Source organism: Hoplias malabaricus, chromosome 2, assembly GCF_029633855.1.
Source record: "Hoplias malabaricus isolate fHopMal1 chromosome 2, fHopMal1.hap1, whole genome shotgun sequence".
NCBI lineage: Eukaryota > Metazoa > Chordata > Actinopteri > Characiformes > Erythrinidae > Hoplias > Hoplias malabaricus.
Window position 1 is genome coordinate 57,767,425 of NC_089801.1, and position 19,650 is coordinate 57,787,074.

Sequence of the window (19,650 nt, forward strand, 5' to 3'; positions counted from 1 at the left end):
GATTATTATTTCTTTCCAATAAAGTGTTCTTTAATTTGAAATAATATTGTGTATAGAGCCTGTCAGTGAAGTTTTTGAAAATCCTGAAAAAAACCCGCACTCTGGCGTGAATAGTATTCAGATTTATGATAAATTATTTATATTGTTATTATCTCAAATTAATAATATAATAATAATAATAATAATTTATAACCAAAATTAAGCAGAAATAATCCAAATACTGTTACCACGCTACAATCTCCACTATCTCCCATTTCCTTCGGTAGTATATCTTTTTATAAAGTATATGGTTCAGCTTAACCAAAAAAAACTGTTTCTGGTTCAGTTTGAGAGGGAAAACCTGATCTGATCCGTCATCAAAAAATTTCTCTGGCTGATAATCCAGCAGAAGAGATTGGGGAGGGAGTTATCTGAATAAACTGAGTGAATTGCTGTAATTTTTGTGAATAATATTTATCTGCTTTTGCCGAATTGGTCTCTCTTTTTTCTGCTTAATGACATCACAGAATAAAACTTCTTTCCGGTGATGTTAAAGGGCAGAGGGCTATGTTCTGAGTAACTCTAACACTTTTAAAAAAGAGGAAGCTCTCAAAGCAGAGAGAAGACGAGACAGACATTTCAAAGAGAAGTAGAATGTGAGAACAATTCCACACTTACACAACCTTAAAGTGGACTGGAGTTTGGGTGAACAACAGTGAAGCTGGAGCTCAGTTCAGGATGAAGACCCTCCTCATCTTCACCTTCTTCCTGATCTCAGGTCAGTTTTTCTGCTCCAAACTGAAGACGTTCTGTATTTAACTTTAAGATTCTTTTACACAGAAACATATGATTCAGGTTTTACATCACAGCTGAAGGAGATTTAGTGCTGTGAGGATTTTGCCAGAATTATGAGGCCATCTTCTATTTTAAATATTGATTTGCAGGTCCAGTGAGTTGCTTTGATACAGATGACTTCTCAGGAGGAAGTGGACTCTTCATAGATTCAGAGGACAGTGGTGAGATGTATTAACATTTTTGCTATGTATATATTGCTAAATGTTTCTCCCATATAATAAGATAGAACTTCACTAATCCCAAGCGAAATTGCACATTGAGGTGATTTATACCGTTTTTCTAAGTTTGTTAATTGTAATCCTACAATGATCATAATTTAACCACACCCTGAATGAGAGTCAAAATGAGTAATAATATCTGCTCAGGTTTACCCTTGAGAATGTGCTAGCCAAAAAGGTATTAAATAGGATGAATAGGCGATATCTGCATTTTAGAGTAGACAAATGTACTCTTCACTACATACAGGTCAATTTGGCAGGTTTTAGGTGTACACAAAAAACAGACATATGCCTACCCAGCAGGTGTGCTAAAAGAATATATGGAACTGTACCTGAATCTTTTTCATTTGATGCATAAAATTCTTATTTATAATACCAAGAAAATGAAAAAGACATGTAGACACAAGAAGGCAGAAATCAGTTAATCAAGAAATCAGTTATCCCCTGTATTAAAATTAGTTATCTGTGGTATCATAGGAGAATCTGCAGAGGACAGTTATTTAATTTGATCATTCTTTTTTATTTTTATTTTATATTTCTTCAAGTATGTGGGAGGAGTATTTTAAGTTGGAAGTGATCTTATTATTCTAAATGTTATTCTAGTTGTTCAGCTGAACTTGAAACATTTGCCTCCATGTATTTTGGGCCCTTTCCTATATTATATTCTGCAGATGATATATATGAAGCCTCAGGAGATGATGCTGGAATGCTGACCCCAACAGGTAAGGAATCTGGATTGGATTTATCAAATGCAGCAGGCGACACTTCAGTGTAACTGTGTTTCACTTGATCAGTTTGTGTTCTCACAATTCTCACAAGCCTTCCATTTCCTATATTTTCAGAAAATCTGAGAACTCTAACGATCACCATGGTGGTACCCTCATGGGTGCATATTCAGTACTTTTAGTTAGTGAACATAAATAACACATATAATTCTATAATAAACCCAAATGGACGTTCAAACAGCTTTGGCTATCTCTTTCATTTAAGTAATTCCTGGATGAGTAGGATGTGGATTTTTCTTTACAGCTGTCCTTCCCTGTGCTGGAATAATTACTCTGGTCCCCATAGCATGCATCCATCCTGCATGATCAGATTCACATAAGAGTCAAAAACAGAATCATGCACTTTTCTTGGCCAAATTTTAAGAACATACTCTATTACTCTGGAAAAGACTGCATAGCTATCAGTGTGTTTTCTATACAATAGTCACTACTATCTATTTGTCCTTCTCTGGTATTTGTTCCCCTCATATTTTCCCTCATTGGCAGTCTACTCAAAGCAACAGTGTAGCCATTTTTTTCCACCTTTGTACAAAATGGCATACTCACACTCTGTCAGTGAGATTGCCAATCTCTTAATATGAGGAGATGCCAATTCATCTCATTAATGAACTTGCATCTCATTAAAAAGTGAAGTAAGAGATTTGTGGTGTGTCACAATTGTAAATAATCTCTCATAACTGAAAATTCTTTACACTAATGATGACTGCTAGTCCCTGCTTATTCATTCGAGAGTAGTTATTTCTGCAGTACTCAGTCATTGATACAAATCCAGTTTGTATACTATCAAGGACCATTGTTTAATAAGACTGCTTTTTGTGTTGTTTGGTTTTGTTTTTTACTGCTATAACAATATAAGAATATACAATACAAGTGTGGGACAACAATTAAAAACACTCTAGAAACTCTCATTAAATACTATCATTAATAAGCTGTGTTTAAATAATACAGTTAAACTATGCATCTGGGGTTTTTAAGCACAGTGCCAATTCACTAAACATGGTAAAACATATTTTAGAAACATTTATATAGACATTTTGGAGTAAATATATAAGCCAAAAATATGTCATGCTAATTACAATTGTAGCATTAAAGATAATGTATTGTTAAGTTCTTGATGTTCAAATGTGTATCAACTTAGCCAGAAGGTATTGTTTCCATTTTTAATTTCTCACATTAAAGAACATTTCCTTGTATTTCAGTTTCATCTACCAGAGTTTCTGCAAAATTCCAGGTGTGTGACGTGCCCTTTTCTAATCATTCTCATAAATATACACTTATCAACATATTTAAATTTCATTAAAGTAGAATTAAAATGAAAATGGAGCATGTTTATTGTGTTGGTTTTTGTCCTAGTTTTTATTAAGTAAAATTAATTTTGACAAGTCGTTTAAAATACAAAACCCCAGCTATTTTGTAACCTTTAGTCAAAGTGGATTTCCTTTCTCTTTCTGTGATTTACCTTGTGACTGTAAGGAATAGGTCCACATAGCCAGCAGGGCATGTGGGCAGTGCTCTAGGGCAGTTAGAGCCAGCAGCCAAAGGAACCCCGTTTCCCAGAGTTCTCTGGGTTAATTCAGCTGACTAGACTCTCCTGCTGTGTGCTGTACTTAAGACCAAAAGCACTCATTTTGTAGAGGGGTGACTTTTATGGTACTAGAAGACCTAGACTAGTTTTTCTCTACCTATGAAATCTAAGAGACAAAAAGAAGAGAGACCCCTAAAAGAGAAGTAAGTAAGACTGTAAACACAGAAAAACATACACTAAGTAAAATGGAGAATACAAGACCCATGACGAAAGATAACTGAGTGAACATGTCTGAAAACAGAGCTTCTGCTCCTCACTTCTCACTTCTGTGCAGTTGGGTTGGGGTAAACACAGAGCAGCTCATTATCATCTAAAGAAAAACGTGCTGAAAGCACCCATACTGAACAGGCGAGAACGCCGCTGTGGGGCTTGTGAGTTTTATTTTACCCAAGCCTCTCCTTCTGCTTCAGCTTCCCATTACACGTGTCTCTCTCCCAGCCTCAGCTCCTCCTGCAACCTCCAATTCCCAGGAGTCCCCTTTTGATCTTATGAAGATCTATGCAATTCTGGGCCCCCCAGTCAGACAGAGGTTTTGCTCTGCCTCGCCAGAGTACTGATTTACAATACATGTGCCAGACTGTTTAAATAGTGTTTTCAACACAGACACCTTGCATAGGCATCCATTGTTTGAATGTCCTTTACTAATTTACTTATTGGCTGGTGTTTTTTTTTTAATCCCTGTTGTGTTTATTACAGTTGGTTCTAGCCTCGTGCTAACCCAAGCAATTCACATTAAGACATTAGGGGTCAGGTTTACAAAGTGATTTAGTGAAAATACTGGAGGGTGTTTGGAGAAATGTCATTCCACTTTGGTTGAAGAGTACAGCGAAAGAGAATTGTGTGGACATGATAAAATAAAACAGTTGAGATTGACTGCAGGTTTATTTTAAACTATGCTGGGATTTTTAAACTGTGTTCATCTATATGATTTTGTATCTATAAAGGAGACTGGAACAAAGGACAAACACGATGTCAAAAAAGGAATATATTTTACCAGGGTAAAGTTGATTATCTGGGAAATATATATTTTTTTCTGTTGCCTGATTATTACAGCTGTAATAGTGTCAAGGCTGATATACAGGTGCATTTCAATAAATAAGAAAATCACCAAACATGTATTTATTTCATTAATTTAATTCAGAAAGTGAAACTCATACAGATTCATTACAAACTACATTACAAAATCTATTTCAAGTGTTTCAAGTGATCTATTTCAAGTGTTTATTTCTTTTAATGTTGATGATTATGGCTTACAGCCAATGAAAACACAAAAGTCTTCATCTCATCTCATCTCATATTCTTTTCCACTTGTCCATTTAAGGGTCGCGGTGCCAAAAGTCTTTATCTCAGAAAATTTGAATATTATATTATAACATATTAAAACAAAAATGATATATAGGCCTACTGAAAAGAATGTGTAGTATATGCACTCAATACTTGGAAACTTTGCTGCCAATCAAGCACAGTGATACTGTGGTTATTAAACGAGGTACTGGTTTTTTTGGCAGTGTGGACAGGTGCCAAGTCCTGCTGGTAAGTGAAATACACATCTTCATAAAACCCGTCAACAGAGGGAAGAGTGAAGTGCTCTAAAATGCCCTGGTAGACGGCTGTGCTGTCTTTGGACGTGATATAACACAGTGGACCAACACCAGCAGACAACATGGCTGCCCAAACCATACCTGATTATGGAAATTTCACACAAGACTCAAGCAGCTTGGACTGTGTGCCTCTCCACTCTTCCTCCAGACTCTGGGACCTTGATTTCTTGATCTTCATCTGAAAACAAGACTTTGGACACTTAGAAACATTCCAGTCCTTTCTCTCTTTTGCCCAGTTGAGACACTTCTGGTGTTGTCTCTGAGTCATGAGAGGCTTGTGTAGTGGAGTATGAGCCAAATATGAATATCGGACAATCAAGAAATGAAAAGTTTTGAATTAAAACTTTTCCAGTCTGCAGAAGACTTTTCGTCTGCAACATAGCAGCCCCCACACACACACCCAATCTAAAGACATCAAAAGAACTCTTTTAAGTAACACATGGCCCCAACACCCCCCTTCTCTCTTTTAACTAACAGGAACTGTCGAGATAACTAACTTAAAGAGACAGGAACCTCAAACAAAGAAGAGAGCTTTTACGGCCCGTTTTTATGACAATGGCACCTAAATGTCTAATCCTTATCTTTCACGGAGATCAACAGATGTTCAAACCAAAGTGACCTCGAGTGAACTCCCGTGAATCACCAACCGAAACACGGATTAACAACGACACCAAATGGACACTGGCGGAACTACACCTCGCTCGGAGTCGCCGCAAGACAATAGCGAAAATAGTCGATCTCTGAGTTATTTGTGTCTAAACGAACGTATGAATGTCACTTTCTGTACCCTCAGATGAATGCCTACCTTCTAATGAAATGATGTATAATGCCGATTGTTTCTATTACAAAGATCAGTTTTGTCTCTGAATGAGAGAAAATGGATTAATGTTTTATTTTTCAGCGTATCATCACGAATTGGACGTGAACAATGTACTCAAGATGGGACCTTATGTAAATGTCTGATATTAATAGTCCAATGTACTCATTGTTATAGGTTGATAACAGGTATAAGAATTTTGATACGAGAAACTCATATTCCTTATGTATGAATCACAGAGTCAAAACCCCCTCCTCCTACTCTCTCTCTCTCTCTCTCCCTCACGAGAGTCACGTGAGTCTGGACTCGCGTCCAATCAGAAAGAGGACGCCTCCCATTAGGGCGTGACCGCGCCAGCCTTGAAAAGGACAAACAGCAAGACAGACAATGAGTTCGAAGTTTGAAGAGTCGCGAGGACTCTACAAAGTAACGGACCACTAAAAAAGGAGAGGACCACGAGGAGATCCGAGAAACCTTAAACAACAAAAAAACGCTGTCTCTTCCACGCCGACAACGAAACAAAGGAACCCTCTCAGAGACTTCAGAAAAGCTTACGAGAGACGTCTCGAAATTAGCTAAGAGTATGAAGTTTAACTAATAAGTCGAATAATTTGAATATCTTTCTTTTCTTTTAATCTTGTTTATGTTTATTACCTATCGAAGTGTGATCTCACGAGTGATCAAGGCGGGTGAAACTTATTTGTGACCAAAGTAAGGTATCAACCGTTTGAGTAATCGATAACAGATATATTAACGTTATAAGCTGATTCCTTAAGACATCAATCCTGGAAAGCTGAACAACGAGACTAGCTAATACTCTGAAAAAGCCTTTCCACTACGGTGGAAAACCAGCCACGCCTGTGAAAAACCGAAGAAGGGAAATCTCGATCGACGCAGCTCAGCTCGGAATCGAGGGTCTTCAAATCGACTGTAAAGAGATCCTCCATAAGCGGGCCTGCTTCTCACCACGTGGGAACGACGAGAACACCCCGGGACACGGAGATTAAACAACAGGACGCGACGGCTCGGTGAAACGACGAACGAGTAAGCTAGCGTATTTAACACCTTTTCAGTAGCTGATGTCTAAACAAACCCTCTTTATAATTTACCATTTAATTAAACCTTAGTTAGTAACCTTAGTCACAAGTTAGAAGTGCCTAGCTCACCTTAAGGTCAAAATCAGTTCCCCCTGCCGGACACCGTGAGATTACAAGGTTGTGCTATGTTAACTAAATATCTTCTTTTTATTAATAAAACTCTCATTATTTGAAGTCACAGTGTTTGCAATTTATTCATTAGAATTTCTGAAAATCCTGAAGAACTCATTTAGCATGATTATTATTCATTCTCAAACTAATTATTAATGTTTTAATTGCTTAAACCAATTATAAATCTTAATTAATATCATTAAGTCAAATATCAGAGGTTGGAGGAGTTTGAATAAGGTCAAGGCTATAAAACAAATTATAAAATTATATATATATGTATCGGGGTGTATGACCAACATCCACTACACTTGACACAAGGTATGCGATGGTTGAGGCCCATGTCCTGGATACGTCTGTGTGTGGTGGCTCTTGAAGCACTGAATCCAGCAGCAGTCCACTCCTTGTTTTGATCTCCCACAATTTTTTGAATGGCCTTTTCTTGACTATCCTTTCAAGGCTGTGGTTTTCCCTGATGTTTGTGCCCCTTTTTTATACAACACTTTTCTTCCAAATATGCTTCCAAATATGGATCCTTCCATTAATATGCTTGGATACAGCAGGAGGGTGTCAGTGACAGCTGACAGATCTGTCAAGTCAGCAGTCTTCCCCATAATTGTGTAGCTGACTGAACCAGACTAAGGGACCATTTTAAAGGAAAAACACCTTTGCCGGTGTTTTGTGTTGATTATTCTAATTTTCTGAGATGAAGTATGATATCCTTAAATAAAACTGCACTGCTACAATGAGATGTGTTAAAGCTTAAACCAACATATTGACACACAGCATATCACTACTTACTACAATAGCTTTCTTTAAGCCCTGTAACTCAGCTTTGAGGTAAAATAATGCCTTGCTATACTTATATATATATATATATACTACCATATGTGAGCAAATAATATACACAGAACAAAACTAAAAAGTGCAGATTTTAATGCACTTCAGTAAAATTGATTTCCACTGAGAACATATGTTTTCTTTTTGCTGCAGTTCCTCAGTCCTAGTGCTTCCTTGTAAAGTTGCCATTTGAAATTCATGGGTGGAGATCATGGAAACTATGTTATTTGCAAAGGAACGTGCATACCTTCCCAATATGCAAACGTTTGGTATTCACTAACATGCAAAAGTTCTACTAAAATATCTGATGTTAAAGCAGCGATTATGAATAGTTTTTAGGAATGTCAGTTTACTTGTAAATGATGCTCATTTGCTCTTGTTTTTTACGAAGGGTTCGTGAAAAAGGTACAGTGAGTAAAAAATATATATTTTGTGTGACTCATGCTTCATTTTCCATTGTGTTGTTCTCTAGAATTATTTTAAAGAAACATCTGCAGTTGCCCTTTCAAAGGAGATTCTCAATAAAACATTTACAGAACTACCTCAGAATGTGAGGAACACTTGGTTTGTTTTGAATACATAACTATTATGGACACTGTGGTTTGAGTTTAGGTGTCTAACCATATGTATGTTCCTGGGCTTGGATTAGGTTGCAGTGGATGCTTTGAAAAAAGTCATGAATGAGAGTATGTTACACAGAGAACCTAACCAAAACAATATGGTATATGCCAATGATGTATTGATGGCAACTGAGAGACTGGTGTCTGCTCTGGTGGTGACTGTAGAAACCTACAACATCACACCCATAACCGTCCCAAATTTAGGTAAGTACCCAGCTCCCACTGTCACAGACTCAGTATTTAATATCCCATACTGTTTTTCTTTAATACTTTAGTAGTGTGGTGTGTTACTCTGCAGAGAGCGTGACTGAATACCAGCCTCATATCTGAACCAATGTTACAGAAACTGATCCTCTAGATTAATGGACTAATGTGTTTTTTTACATGTCAGAGATACAACTGTTGATGGTAGGACCTAACGCCTCCACAGTAAAAATCCCTCAACTCACCACCAGCACAGCTCATTTGGACATTGACATTATTGGGATTGCAGAGAAAAACCAAGGTACATTTTCTCCTGTGACTTATTTTCTGTCATAAACCCATTTTTATACATGAGATTTTATACATGAGAATTCATGAGTTAAAAATTGAATGCTATATATTCACTATATCACACACAGGAAGATGAAAACCATAGGAACTGCAATGTCTAAGGTGTTTTAGTTCTTTAGTTTAATTCTGTATTTTGTTTATTTTACCAGGATCAGCAGCTGTTGCACTGATGAGTTACACCAACTTCACCACCTTGCAGGACCCCACCCTCATTAACACAGATGAAGCAACAAGAAAAATCATGATGTCCCCTGTGGTTTCTGTCACACTGCTGAGAACCTACATCACACAGCTCAGCAAACCAGTCAATCTCACCCTGAAACATACTGCAGTGAGTCTTAACTTATGCCTTAATCTGTGTTTTTTTCTCATTTTCTTTTCCTATGTTTTTTCTTCCTTTGCACATTTCTCCATTTATTATGCTCTCTGTTTATTATCACAGCCTCTCATTCATTTTAACCCCCTTTGTTCAGCTTCCTTTCCCTGTGCTTCTTTCCCAAGACCCTTAGCTTTGCACCCCACAGAGTTTCTTACCCCAAAAACTCCCCAAAACACACTTCTAAACCTTGCTGAAAGCATTCCCAGAAAATCTGAGGATGTTATAGCTGCAAATAGTGGGTCTACATCATACTATTAATCCTGTGGTTTCATATGAATGCAAAGGCAGACAAGCAAATAGTTTTGGCAATAAAACGCAATTGTAAATCTGATATCACTATCACTATGACAGGCACTACCAAGTAAAACAAAACAAGCAAAGAAGGAAGACCACTTCTACCTACTAATAGGTAGAAAATATCAATTTTCTTTCAATGAAAGAAACCACTGGTATGCCTCCTACACCTCACATCTGTGGTTCCACACTCCACTACTACACATCCTCTCATTAACTAGTTTTTCTACAGAAAGGTTTTCAGGTCATTGATTAGAATTGGTGCAGCATTCTGTATATTTCAATAAGGAGTGATTGATACACAATTCAACTCTTTTGATGATGGTCTTGCCAGGAATACCATACCTATATTCACACATTAATTCAAGCTCTCCACAAGCCCTTGAGTTCTTTAGTGGGCTTACTTAGCCACAACAATGACACTCCAAATTTCCACCACCTATCCACCACCTATCTCTCAACATCAGTTTTAAAATCTTAAAATGCAGTCAAAATTGATTCTTTAATTTCAAACTGCAGTAAATTAGGTTGTCTGAAACATCTGTTTTAACACTGCATGTTTTAGTCTCAAACTCATGACCTTTTTTCTCTTTGGTGTAGGAGAACGACCCTAATGGTAAACTCTTCTGTGTTTACTGGAAAAACACTGAATGGATTGTTGATGGCTGTGTCCTACTCCAGTCCAACAGTAGTCACAGTGTGTGCTCTTGTGTTCACCTGTCAACCTTTGCTCTCATCATGCAGACAAGACCACGCCCAGATAATGAAGTAAGATCATAAATAATATCTTTGTACAGAAAGGGTTTTAAGAAGGAACATATTCTGTATAAAGTATACCTGTTTAACTCTGGAGTCTAAGACATTTGCTCTTGCATGCCTTGATATTTTAACATATTTCACCTATCTAAAAAGTTTGTTCCCAAAAAGCTATACATGCTTATATTCAGCACAAACCCAGCAACAATAACATGAGAGAAATATGTATTTATGTAATTTATCTGTTTTATTAAATCTAAACATGGACTTCCCAAAAAACAGCATAGATGCTGATATATAGTAAAAAACACATTGTGAACATTTATGAAGTTTTTATTTTGAGCTCTAGTTTTTTCTTTTATATTGCTAGAAATATGATGTGACACTCTTTTTGTCAATACTTGTGGTTCACAAATTGAATGTTCATGAGAATGTTTCCCTGTGTCAAACATAATGGCCCATTAGCCCCCACCCATCAGTGAAACCAACTGAATCATTTGGTTATAAATAGTGGTATTTTAGTTATTTAGCAATGACACTGACTGCTTTGCAGCAACAAAGCCATAAATATGAGCTTCAGATGACTGCTTGAAAGCAACAGAAAGCTCCAAACCTTACTAGAAGCTGAGTTCTGTGCCTCTGCGCAATTACCAAACATTTACCCGCAGCTTTACAAATTCCATCGCTTGAATTAACTAGAAGATAATCTGCACCAAACACACTGCGGAAAAATATATTTCACTTACTCATCATACAATGAAGCCGTTCCTCCTCAGGCAGCCATAATGCGTGACTGTGCCATCTTGAAGCTCCATACTCAGTATGAAAACACATCCATGTGCTTATATGACTAAAATTAGCTTTTTTTACACATTGTAATCCTCCAGTAATAGTTGCTGGATTAAAATGCTAACATGCCTCTTGTTACTTGTCAATCTATAACAATAAGCAAAAAATAAATGTCTACCTCTGTATATTTGTAAAGTAGACCCTTTAAGGTTTCTGGGGGTATGTTTATTATGATTCTAGCACACATACTCGCTGAGTTGTATAAGTGTTTTGGCGCAGGTTTTGATTTATCCCACTGGTGGGAGAGCACACTCATGAGAGTTAATATTTTCTAATGTTAAATGTCAGCCATGTTGTCCCTTATGTTGAATCTGGTATTTAAACAGCATTCATAAATCTGGAGGAAAGTTTTAGGAAATGTAATTTATGTGCAGTTTTCTCATGTTTTTTTTTTCTCATGAAGGTTTCATGAATGAGGCCCTTTGTTTTGATTATTTCCCAGGTGTATTTTTTTGTTTTATGTCTTGTCTTTGCTATCTTTTTAGATCACTCCCTGTTTTACTCACTCTTTTGATAAGATCTCAGTTGGTTTAGCACATACACCCTTCATGTATTTCTCTAGTTTTCTTTATAGCTCTATTGTACTTTTTCCTAGTTGTTTGTCTTAGTTTTTATTGTTGTCATTCACTCTGTGTTAATAAATGTCTGGCACTTACCTCTGCCCCTTGTTTGTCTAGCTTGTACCTCATCCCATTGAATCCCATTGTTAATAGACTAGCTAATATAAATGCTACTGCTGTGAACTCTGGGTCTATATCTTCAGAGAACACAAAAGCAAGATCGGGAGAATTCACCAGACCTCCATCAGCTACAGGACTGCTTTGACCTTTTTTACTTTTATTTTTAGAGTCAGACAGTTAACAGCTGAAACATTAGTCCATGACGTTTTATTTCCAATTTGATAAAGGGAAATGTTTTCTTGGCCCTCAATGCAAGCTAAATAAATAAATAAATACATATTTGGCTTCAAGAGTCTGTACACCAAAGGTTCAGTGCCCTTTATGCACTCCTACACATACAATACCCTCCTCTAGAGAAGACAAGTGACTGCTCATTCTTATTTAAAACTGGGCTTTAGATATTTATTTCTGCACTACCTATCTGTCCCTAGCACATAGCTTGGTTAATTATTTTTGTTACGTTTGTTGCTTCTATTCTATTTTTTTATTCATATATTCATTATTTTAATTTCTGTTATAATATTTTTTTTATTAGACTTGGGTTCAGCAATTCACCAGTGTTAAATCAACCCTGGTGGTGTTAAATTAACACTGAGTGTTAATTTTTATTATATTTACACTCACAGTGTTAGTTTAACATTAACAGTGTTAAACAATAAATACAACAATATTATTTTTATTATTCACCAATGAGAATGTGTCTTGTAAATGTCAACAAGGAAATTCTGAACTGTTGTAACTGTTTGAGTGTTGTTTTTCAGAATAATTTTGCGATAGACATAATTGCCATCCTAGCTGTATCAGTGGGGCTGGTGTTCCTGACCTTATCCCTGGTCACGTTTGCTAATTATCGACGGAACCCAAAACTGACTAACACCGCTCTGATCAACCTGTGTTTAACCCTGCTGCTGGCTCACCTCCTCTTTCTGCTCACACAGATATTCCTGCGTTACATAAAACCTCTGCAGGTGAGTGGAATGATGATTATTGGGGCCAGGGGGAACTTTCCAAAATGTTCTCATATTGTAGTCATTATCAGTTTCAAAGTATGTGTATAACTCCCCTTATTGCTCACTCCTATTATGTGTTCATTTGTAAGTTGAGGAACTATTTCTGGTTTCAAGTATGCTGTGCGCGTTTGGATGATGCTTTGCTCTGGCTTCTCTTTCATTTTGGCTTATATTCCCCTGTAACTTAGTATACTGTATAGTACACTCAACCATCATGAAACGTATACTCTGGTCTTACAGTACATTCTGGGATCATACTGGATTTATTTTATCTGGCTGCATGCTCTGCACAGGTCTGTATCTGCTAGCCATGAACAAGCCCTCTCCCTCCATCTCAGATTCTTTGACTTCAGCTGCATTGTGTGAGTTTCTGACCCCTCTCTAAGTTGTAGCCTTGAATTTGTGTATTGGGCAGTCTCTCTTTCCTGTGCTCAGATTGATGGGTTGGATTTTTGGATGGCTAATGTGCTTTATTGGTGTTAGTGATACAGTTTTTGCTGTGGTTTTCCACCAAGACTTGCTGAATGTTTCATTCAGTTAGTTAGTTATCATGTAATCATTTCCTGCCTTTTTGTTTTTTGACTGCTTGCCTTAGTATTTTGACCCCCATGATAATCGCGTATTCGGCAACTGAACTAAAAAGCTTTAACACTCATGCTCGGCTGGACCCTGTGACGTTTAACCTGCATTGCAATCTTGGCTGTGCACTTCAGGTGTATTCATTGGTCCTAGTGCATCCGTGGCATTGTTCACTGTATTTCGACCGTTAATATTCTGGTCACAGAAACTAATTATTAAGAAATCTAAACAGACCCATGACATCAGTCCTGATCATTTTACTCTCTTCATAAATCTGGCACTTACTCATCTACTGGAACATTTCCCTCAAAAATTGGCCTTCTGAACTCTCACTCTATTACTAAAAATAAGGCATTACTTACAAATTACTTGATTACCAAGAAATTCATGGACATGCTCCTCCTCACTGAAACATGGCAACAAGCTGGGGACTTAAATTTAATAGTGCCTTCATGCTTTACTTAGCCTAGCTGCTATATTTAACATTTTATAAATGTCAAATATTTGATCTTCCATGTTGTTAATACTTTTGAATATTTAGCCCTGAAATTTATTTGATCTTTTCCACTAATATTATTGATTTACAGCCCTCCCAAATCATCTGCTAATAATTTTCTATCAGAACTGAGTGAATTACTTACGATAGTTACACAACTGTCTCCTGTTATTATGCTGCTGGGTGACTTTAATATTAATGCTGACTCCAGCTGTGTGTAATATCCACTGATCTCTGCAATGTTTTTGAATGTTTTGGTCTCACTTAGCATGTTGGCTTCCCTACTTGTGGTCGTACACTTGACTTGCTTTTTACTTGTAGTTTAAATGATGTTTCACATCAGAGCTTAGAATCATGAAAGTTAAAGTCAGGCCATTATAAAGTTTGTATATGAAAACTGGTCTCTCTGTCCATTTTTTCACTTTTTACAAAGCATGTTTCTAAATATAAAGAGGCATTAAACACTGCACATTCTTCCTTCTTTTGTAATCTTATAAACATTAGTATTCACAGGTTTAAAACTCTTTTTCATACCACCTGCTTCTCCACCAGTCACTAATACATTTGTTCACGCATTGTTCACGTCAAGCATTTATGGATTACTGTCAGGAGAAAACCAATAAGGTCTATTTATGTTTTTCTTTGGACACTTTGGTATTTCTCTTAGAGAACTCTCACGTTTTAGTTTTGTTAGTTGGAGCAAAATTTACAGTTCTCCAAGTAACAAACTTTTCTATTGATATTGGTGTTGCTATCAAGCTAGCCCAAGTCACTGAACCTTAGGTACCTTCCTGACTCAATGCTTTCTTTTGAGTCACACATTAAGTTAGTCAGCAAAACTGCATTTTGCCATCTATATAATATAGTATGATTATGCCCTATGCGTAATGATATTGTTGCCAAAATGGTGATTAATGCCTTAATTTTTCCTGTTTTGACTATTGCAATTAACTTTTGGTCTAAAAGGGAAATTGATCTGTCGTCTCCTATATATCATTACGATTCACCTCTCCACACTAACGAATGTAAGGCATCCTTGGGTTTGTGAAAGGTGCTATACTATTAATCTTATCATGTCTCATGTTCTCACACCAGCAAATCCAACATCTGTGGTCAGCACCAACTTGCATTTTGAATATTTAATTTGTTGTTTTTGCATGATAGCATCAAATCATACATGGACTGTCACCAGTGTCACCTGATTAATTCTAGGCACTGGCTTATTTAACTGCATGTCTGTCTATTAAACTCTCTCTCTCTCTCTCTCTCTCTCTCTTTCCCCAGGTGTTGTGTGCAGTGCTGGCAGGTACTCTACACTTCCTCTTCCTCTCTGCTTTTGTGTGGATGTTCATTGAAGCTGTGCTGCTCTTCATCCATGTGAAGAACCTCACTAAGTTAAGATCAAAGAAGGAGGGGCTTAACTGGAAATACCTGGTTGTGATTGGGTACATTATTCCTCTGATTGTGGTGGGTGTGTCTGCTGGACTTGTTCCTGATGGATACGGCAGTGAACAGTAAGTGTGTGAAGTGGGTTGAGCTCCTTCAATCAGGGGTGGAGTTCACTTAACGGAGATTAGTTGTGTGAGAAAGACATCTTCAGAATGACTAGCATAAAACACATAACAGTTTTGGGCACTTGACTGGTGTTTGATTTGTGTGTGTGTTTCTTTGTAGATGCTGGCTAGAGACAGATGATGGTTTTATGTGGAGTTTTCTGGGGCCTGTTTGTTTCATTCTTGCTGTAAGTAAGAAAACTAAAGAACATGGAGGTTCTGTTTTGATCTTTTAGAACAGTGGTCTGTAATGACGCAGGCATGGCAGCAGGATGCATACTCAAGCTAAAAACACAAAACTGAATTAAAATTACCAAAATGTATTAAGTTAGCTTCTCCATTCATTTTTCTTTTTCCTGATCCTATTGCTTTGTATTTTATTTTAAGGGGAACTCAGACTTGCCTCTGTTGGTTGCTCTTCTGCTTTTTTCCTTGTCTGATGTGGACTCTATGTGCTTGCATAGAAACTTTCAGATTGTTATTTTGAGTCCACCACTGTGTCCTTTTTTGTTTTTGAATGGTTCTTTTTTTTTTTACCCAAATCTTCACATTTGACTTGGATCCATTTGGTTTCATATATATACAGCTTGGGAATGTCTGAGGTGAGCTGGCAAATAAACTAAGGACAAATGTGGATGCAACACAAGGCTGTATGCAAAATTTTGTGAGAATAATTGTTCTGATAATTAGTCCCTTTGGGGTGCTCTTACATTTGGCCTTCATCATGCTTTACAACTAAGTTTCCTATTCCCTCAAATACAAATTAAACTACCATTTTTTCCTTGCCAGGCCAACACTCTACTCTTCCTGAGCATCTTGATTGTCATGACCTCAACTCTGAAAAAAGTGACGAGTGAAAGTCTGAAAACCAAACGCACTGAGCGTGACCAGCGACTTTTTAAAAGTGTGTTGCTGAAAACCATGCTCCAGTTCATCATCCTCGGCTGCTCCTGGGTCCTGGGTTTCTTCACAGATGGCAGTAAGGTGTTGGAGATGATCTTCTTGCTCCTCAACTCCCAGCAGGGAACATTCATCTTCCTCATCCACTGTGTCTTCAACCAAGAGGTCAGTCTTTACCTGCTCCACCTTAGGGTCAATCCTACTGACCTACCATTTCCCAACAAACACCAACATTACCCTGTTACCAACTGAGGATACCTTGAACAGGATAAAACAGTTACCGAAAATGAATGCAACATGCTCTAGAGGTCAGGACCAGTGGCGGATGCTGGTCTTTAAAGGAGGGGAAGCTCAATTTCGGCCTACATCATAAAATGTGTCGGTTTATTTATACGTAAATTCTACCCCGTTCCTTTTTAAGAAAATGATCTGTGACCCTGTCGTACCAACAAAGTGTCTTTTCCAGGGACTTGACTAGTGTCCTCTGCTTAAACAGCCTTGGCCCATGTGAAGTGTGTCTGCCTGTGAGTGCTTTGTGACGGTGGAGGGGCTCAGCAGCACCCGCTGGACAGAAACTGCGATAGAAGTCAGAAAGAGTGATAGAAATCAGTCTCCAAACACAAGCAGCTATAAAAAATCCACCAGAAATAGAAGCTCGATTTGTCGCTAGTTGTTTTTAACAAAGATAATGCCACTAAGAGGTTTAAAAAAGTGTCCGGTTCAACTCGGAACAGAATGAAAATTTAATTCTCCCACGGATCTTTACACCAAAGAATCGCTGATTCGCTCATTTCACTGTCAATCAAAAAGGGATTCAGCCTCAGACAGATCATCCAATTATCAAGCAGAAGTGGAGCGTCTGGGCCAACCGAGCCCAGCCCACTGCCCCATAGACCCCCAGAGACGCTGAGCGTCCGATGGGCGGGACAAAGCCCAGCCTTTATCCAATGACTCGTCTCGTTTCCCTGCACTTCGCTGCTTCGCTATTGAACTCTGTGGACACTGTTTAAATCACTGTGAAGCTGCGGGAATGATTGAGAGGAAAGCTGCATCTTTACCAGTGATAAGAAGCTGATTCTGAACAAAAGTTGAGCACATTGTAGTGCATATTAATTTAATGACATGTACACACAACAGTATATATTTGATCACTTATTTTTTGACATTTTAGGGGAAGCTGAGCTTCCCTTGCAGTCTTAGAGCAATCGCCTCTGGTCAGGACAAAGGTCGGGACAGAAGTTGTGTTCACATACAGTGGTTGGGGAAGTGTTTTTAAGCCCATGCTGTGATTTCCACCACAGAAATATCTGATTTTAATGCAGTGCCATATGAGGGCCTGAAAACCACAGCCATCCCATATTGGTTTTGGGCTTTGTATTTAGAAATTTCCCCAGATTTTCTGAATCTTTTAATGATATAATGTACTCAAGATGATGAAATACCCAGAATACCCAAGTTTTTCTATTGTTGTGTGTAAACTATTATTGATTTTTTTTTTTTGCTCTATCTACCCTCAGACTTTTACAGAGTGGTGATCCCATTGTTATCTTTATTCTAAAAAGCTCTAATAAACTAATATGGTTTCATTTTTTTTATTACTTTTGTAATATTACACAGATTTATCACTTTTTTGAGAGGCCACATCATCACTTTCTTTTTTTTTTAAACATGTTGCTAGCATGAAATTCAATTTCATTTTCATTTTCAAAAACAATAACATTTCTCCGTTTCAACATGTGCAATATATTTTTTGAACTTTTTTCTATTTAGTAAATTATCTAAATTATTTCCATATCTTTGCATTTTTATTTTATTTACATTTTCCCCAAACTTCTAACTTTTCTGGAAATGGTGTTAATATAGTTATCAGTATTTCATTCTTATACTCTTTATTAGAAAGAGCAAAGCAGCTCACAATTTCCTTGATACAACTGAATTCACAATTGATTTTAACTATTTTCAGAGTAAATAATAGTCTACTTCACTGCTTTCTCATCCACCCACATTTTTTACCACCAGGTGAGGCTGCTTTATGTGAAATGGTGGCGTGGGCTCCGTACTCTGAAAACTGAAGAAGATCCAGATACCACAACATCAAAACTCTAGATTAAGGAGTTATTCAGCATCTTTAAGATTAATGGTTTATTAACTGTATTACATTGTTTATTTCAGAGGAAATGGTTTACTGAGTGTATTACAGCATTTATTCAGTGTTAACATTTTACTGAGCATCTTACAATGTTTATTTCAGAGATAATATTTAGTGCCTCACAATATATAATGTCTTTATTTTAGATTTAATGCTTTATTGAGCTTCTTAGGACATTTATTTCAGGGTCAATGAGTGCATTCCTGCGTTTATATAAGAATTTATTTGTGGATTAAAGTTTTATTTTATATTATGGCACCTCAACCCTGAACTGGATAAGCGGTTACAGATAATGAATGAATGAATGAATGTATGTTATGGTGTTTGTTTGTGGGTTAAAACTTTACTGAGAATGTTAGTGTTTTTTCAATGTTAATGATTTAATGGGTTCTTAAATTCCATGTATGGTTCAATATTATTTTGCATTTATCGTTTAGCCTATTCTTTCATTTTTTATTATAAAGTGTTTGAGTGAAGTCCTTTGACTCACACCAATTATTCCAAGGTTTTTAACATGTTTATGCTCTTTCAAGGTTCAGTTTATCAGATTTAAACCCACCACACACCAACTGCATTCGAGTAATATAAAACTGGGAGATTTTCTCACTTGTAAATTGTGTTCAAATGGCTGACAAATTCGTATTTAGCACCGGTAAACTTGTGATTCTAGATGATACATTACTTAAGAGATGTGAAATATATTGTGTATAGTATAAAGTATATAGTGAGAACTTGAACGTAGCAGGTTCTTACTTCTCAGCCGTTAAAGGAGTATGTCTGCCATTTACAACAGTATGTGCTAGTTGTAACATTACTCAGCTGATACAGGAGTATGTACTATGTATGAGCCCATATGTACTCTGTGTGTGTGTGTGTGTGTGTGTCTTGTTACTCAAGAGAAGGTTACAAAATGTCTGATTTTCCAAATAGGAGCTAATTCAGACA

General features: G+C 37.1%; 1 protein-coding gene across 1 annotated transcript; it reads left to right on the forward strand.

Moving 5' to 3' along the window:
- Positions 1 to 648: 648 nt before the first annotated feature.
- Positions 649 to 19,135, forward strand: LOC136686602 (adhesion G protein-coupled receptor E3-like). The gene is made up of 14 exons (XM_066660497.1): positions 649 to 757; positions 924 to 995; positions 1,724 to 1,774; positions 3,037 to 3,068; positions 8,358 to 8,435; positions 8,535 to 8,709; positions 8,897 to 9,010; positions 9,210 to 9,391; positions 10,334 to 10,501; positions 12,780 to 12,986; positions 15,388 to 15,617; positions 15,778 to 15,844; positions 16,446 to 16,721; positions 18,576 to 19,135. The coding sequence occupies exons 1-14, from the start codon at positions 718 to 720 to the stop codon at positions 18,660 to 18,662; spliced, it is 1,779 nt and encodes a 592-aa protein (XP_066516594.1). The 5' UTR covers positions 649 to 717; the 3' UTR covers positions 18,663 to 19,135.
- The last annotated feature ends 515 nt before the right edge of the window (positions 19,136 to 19,650 follow it).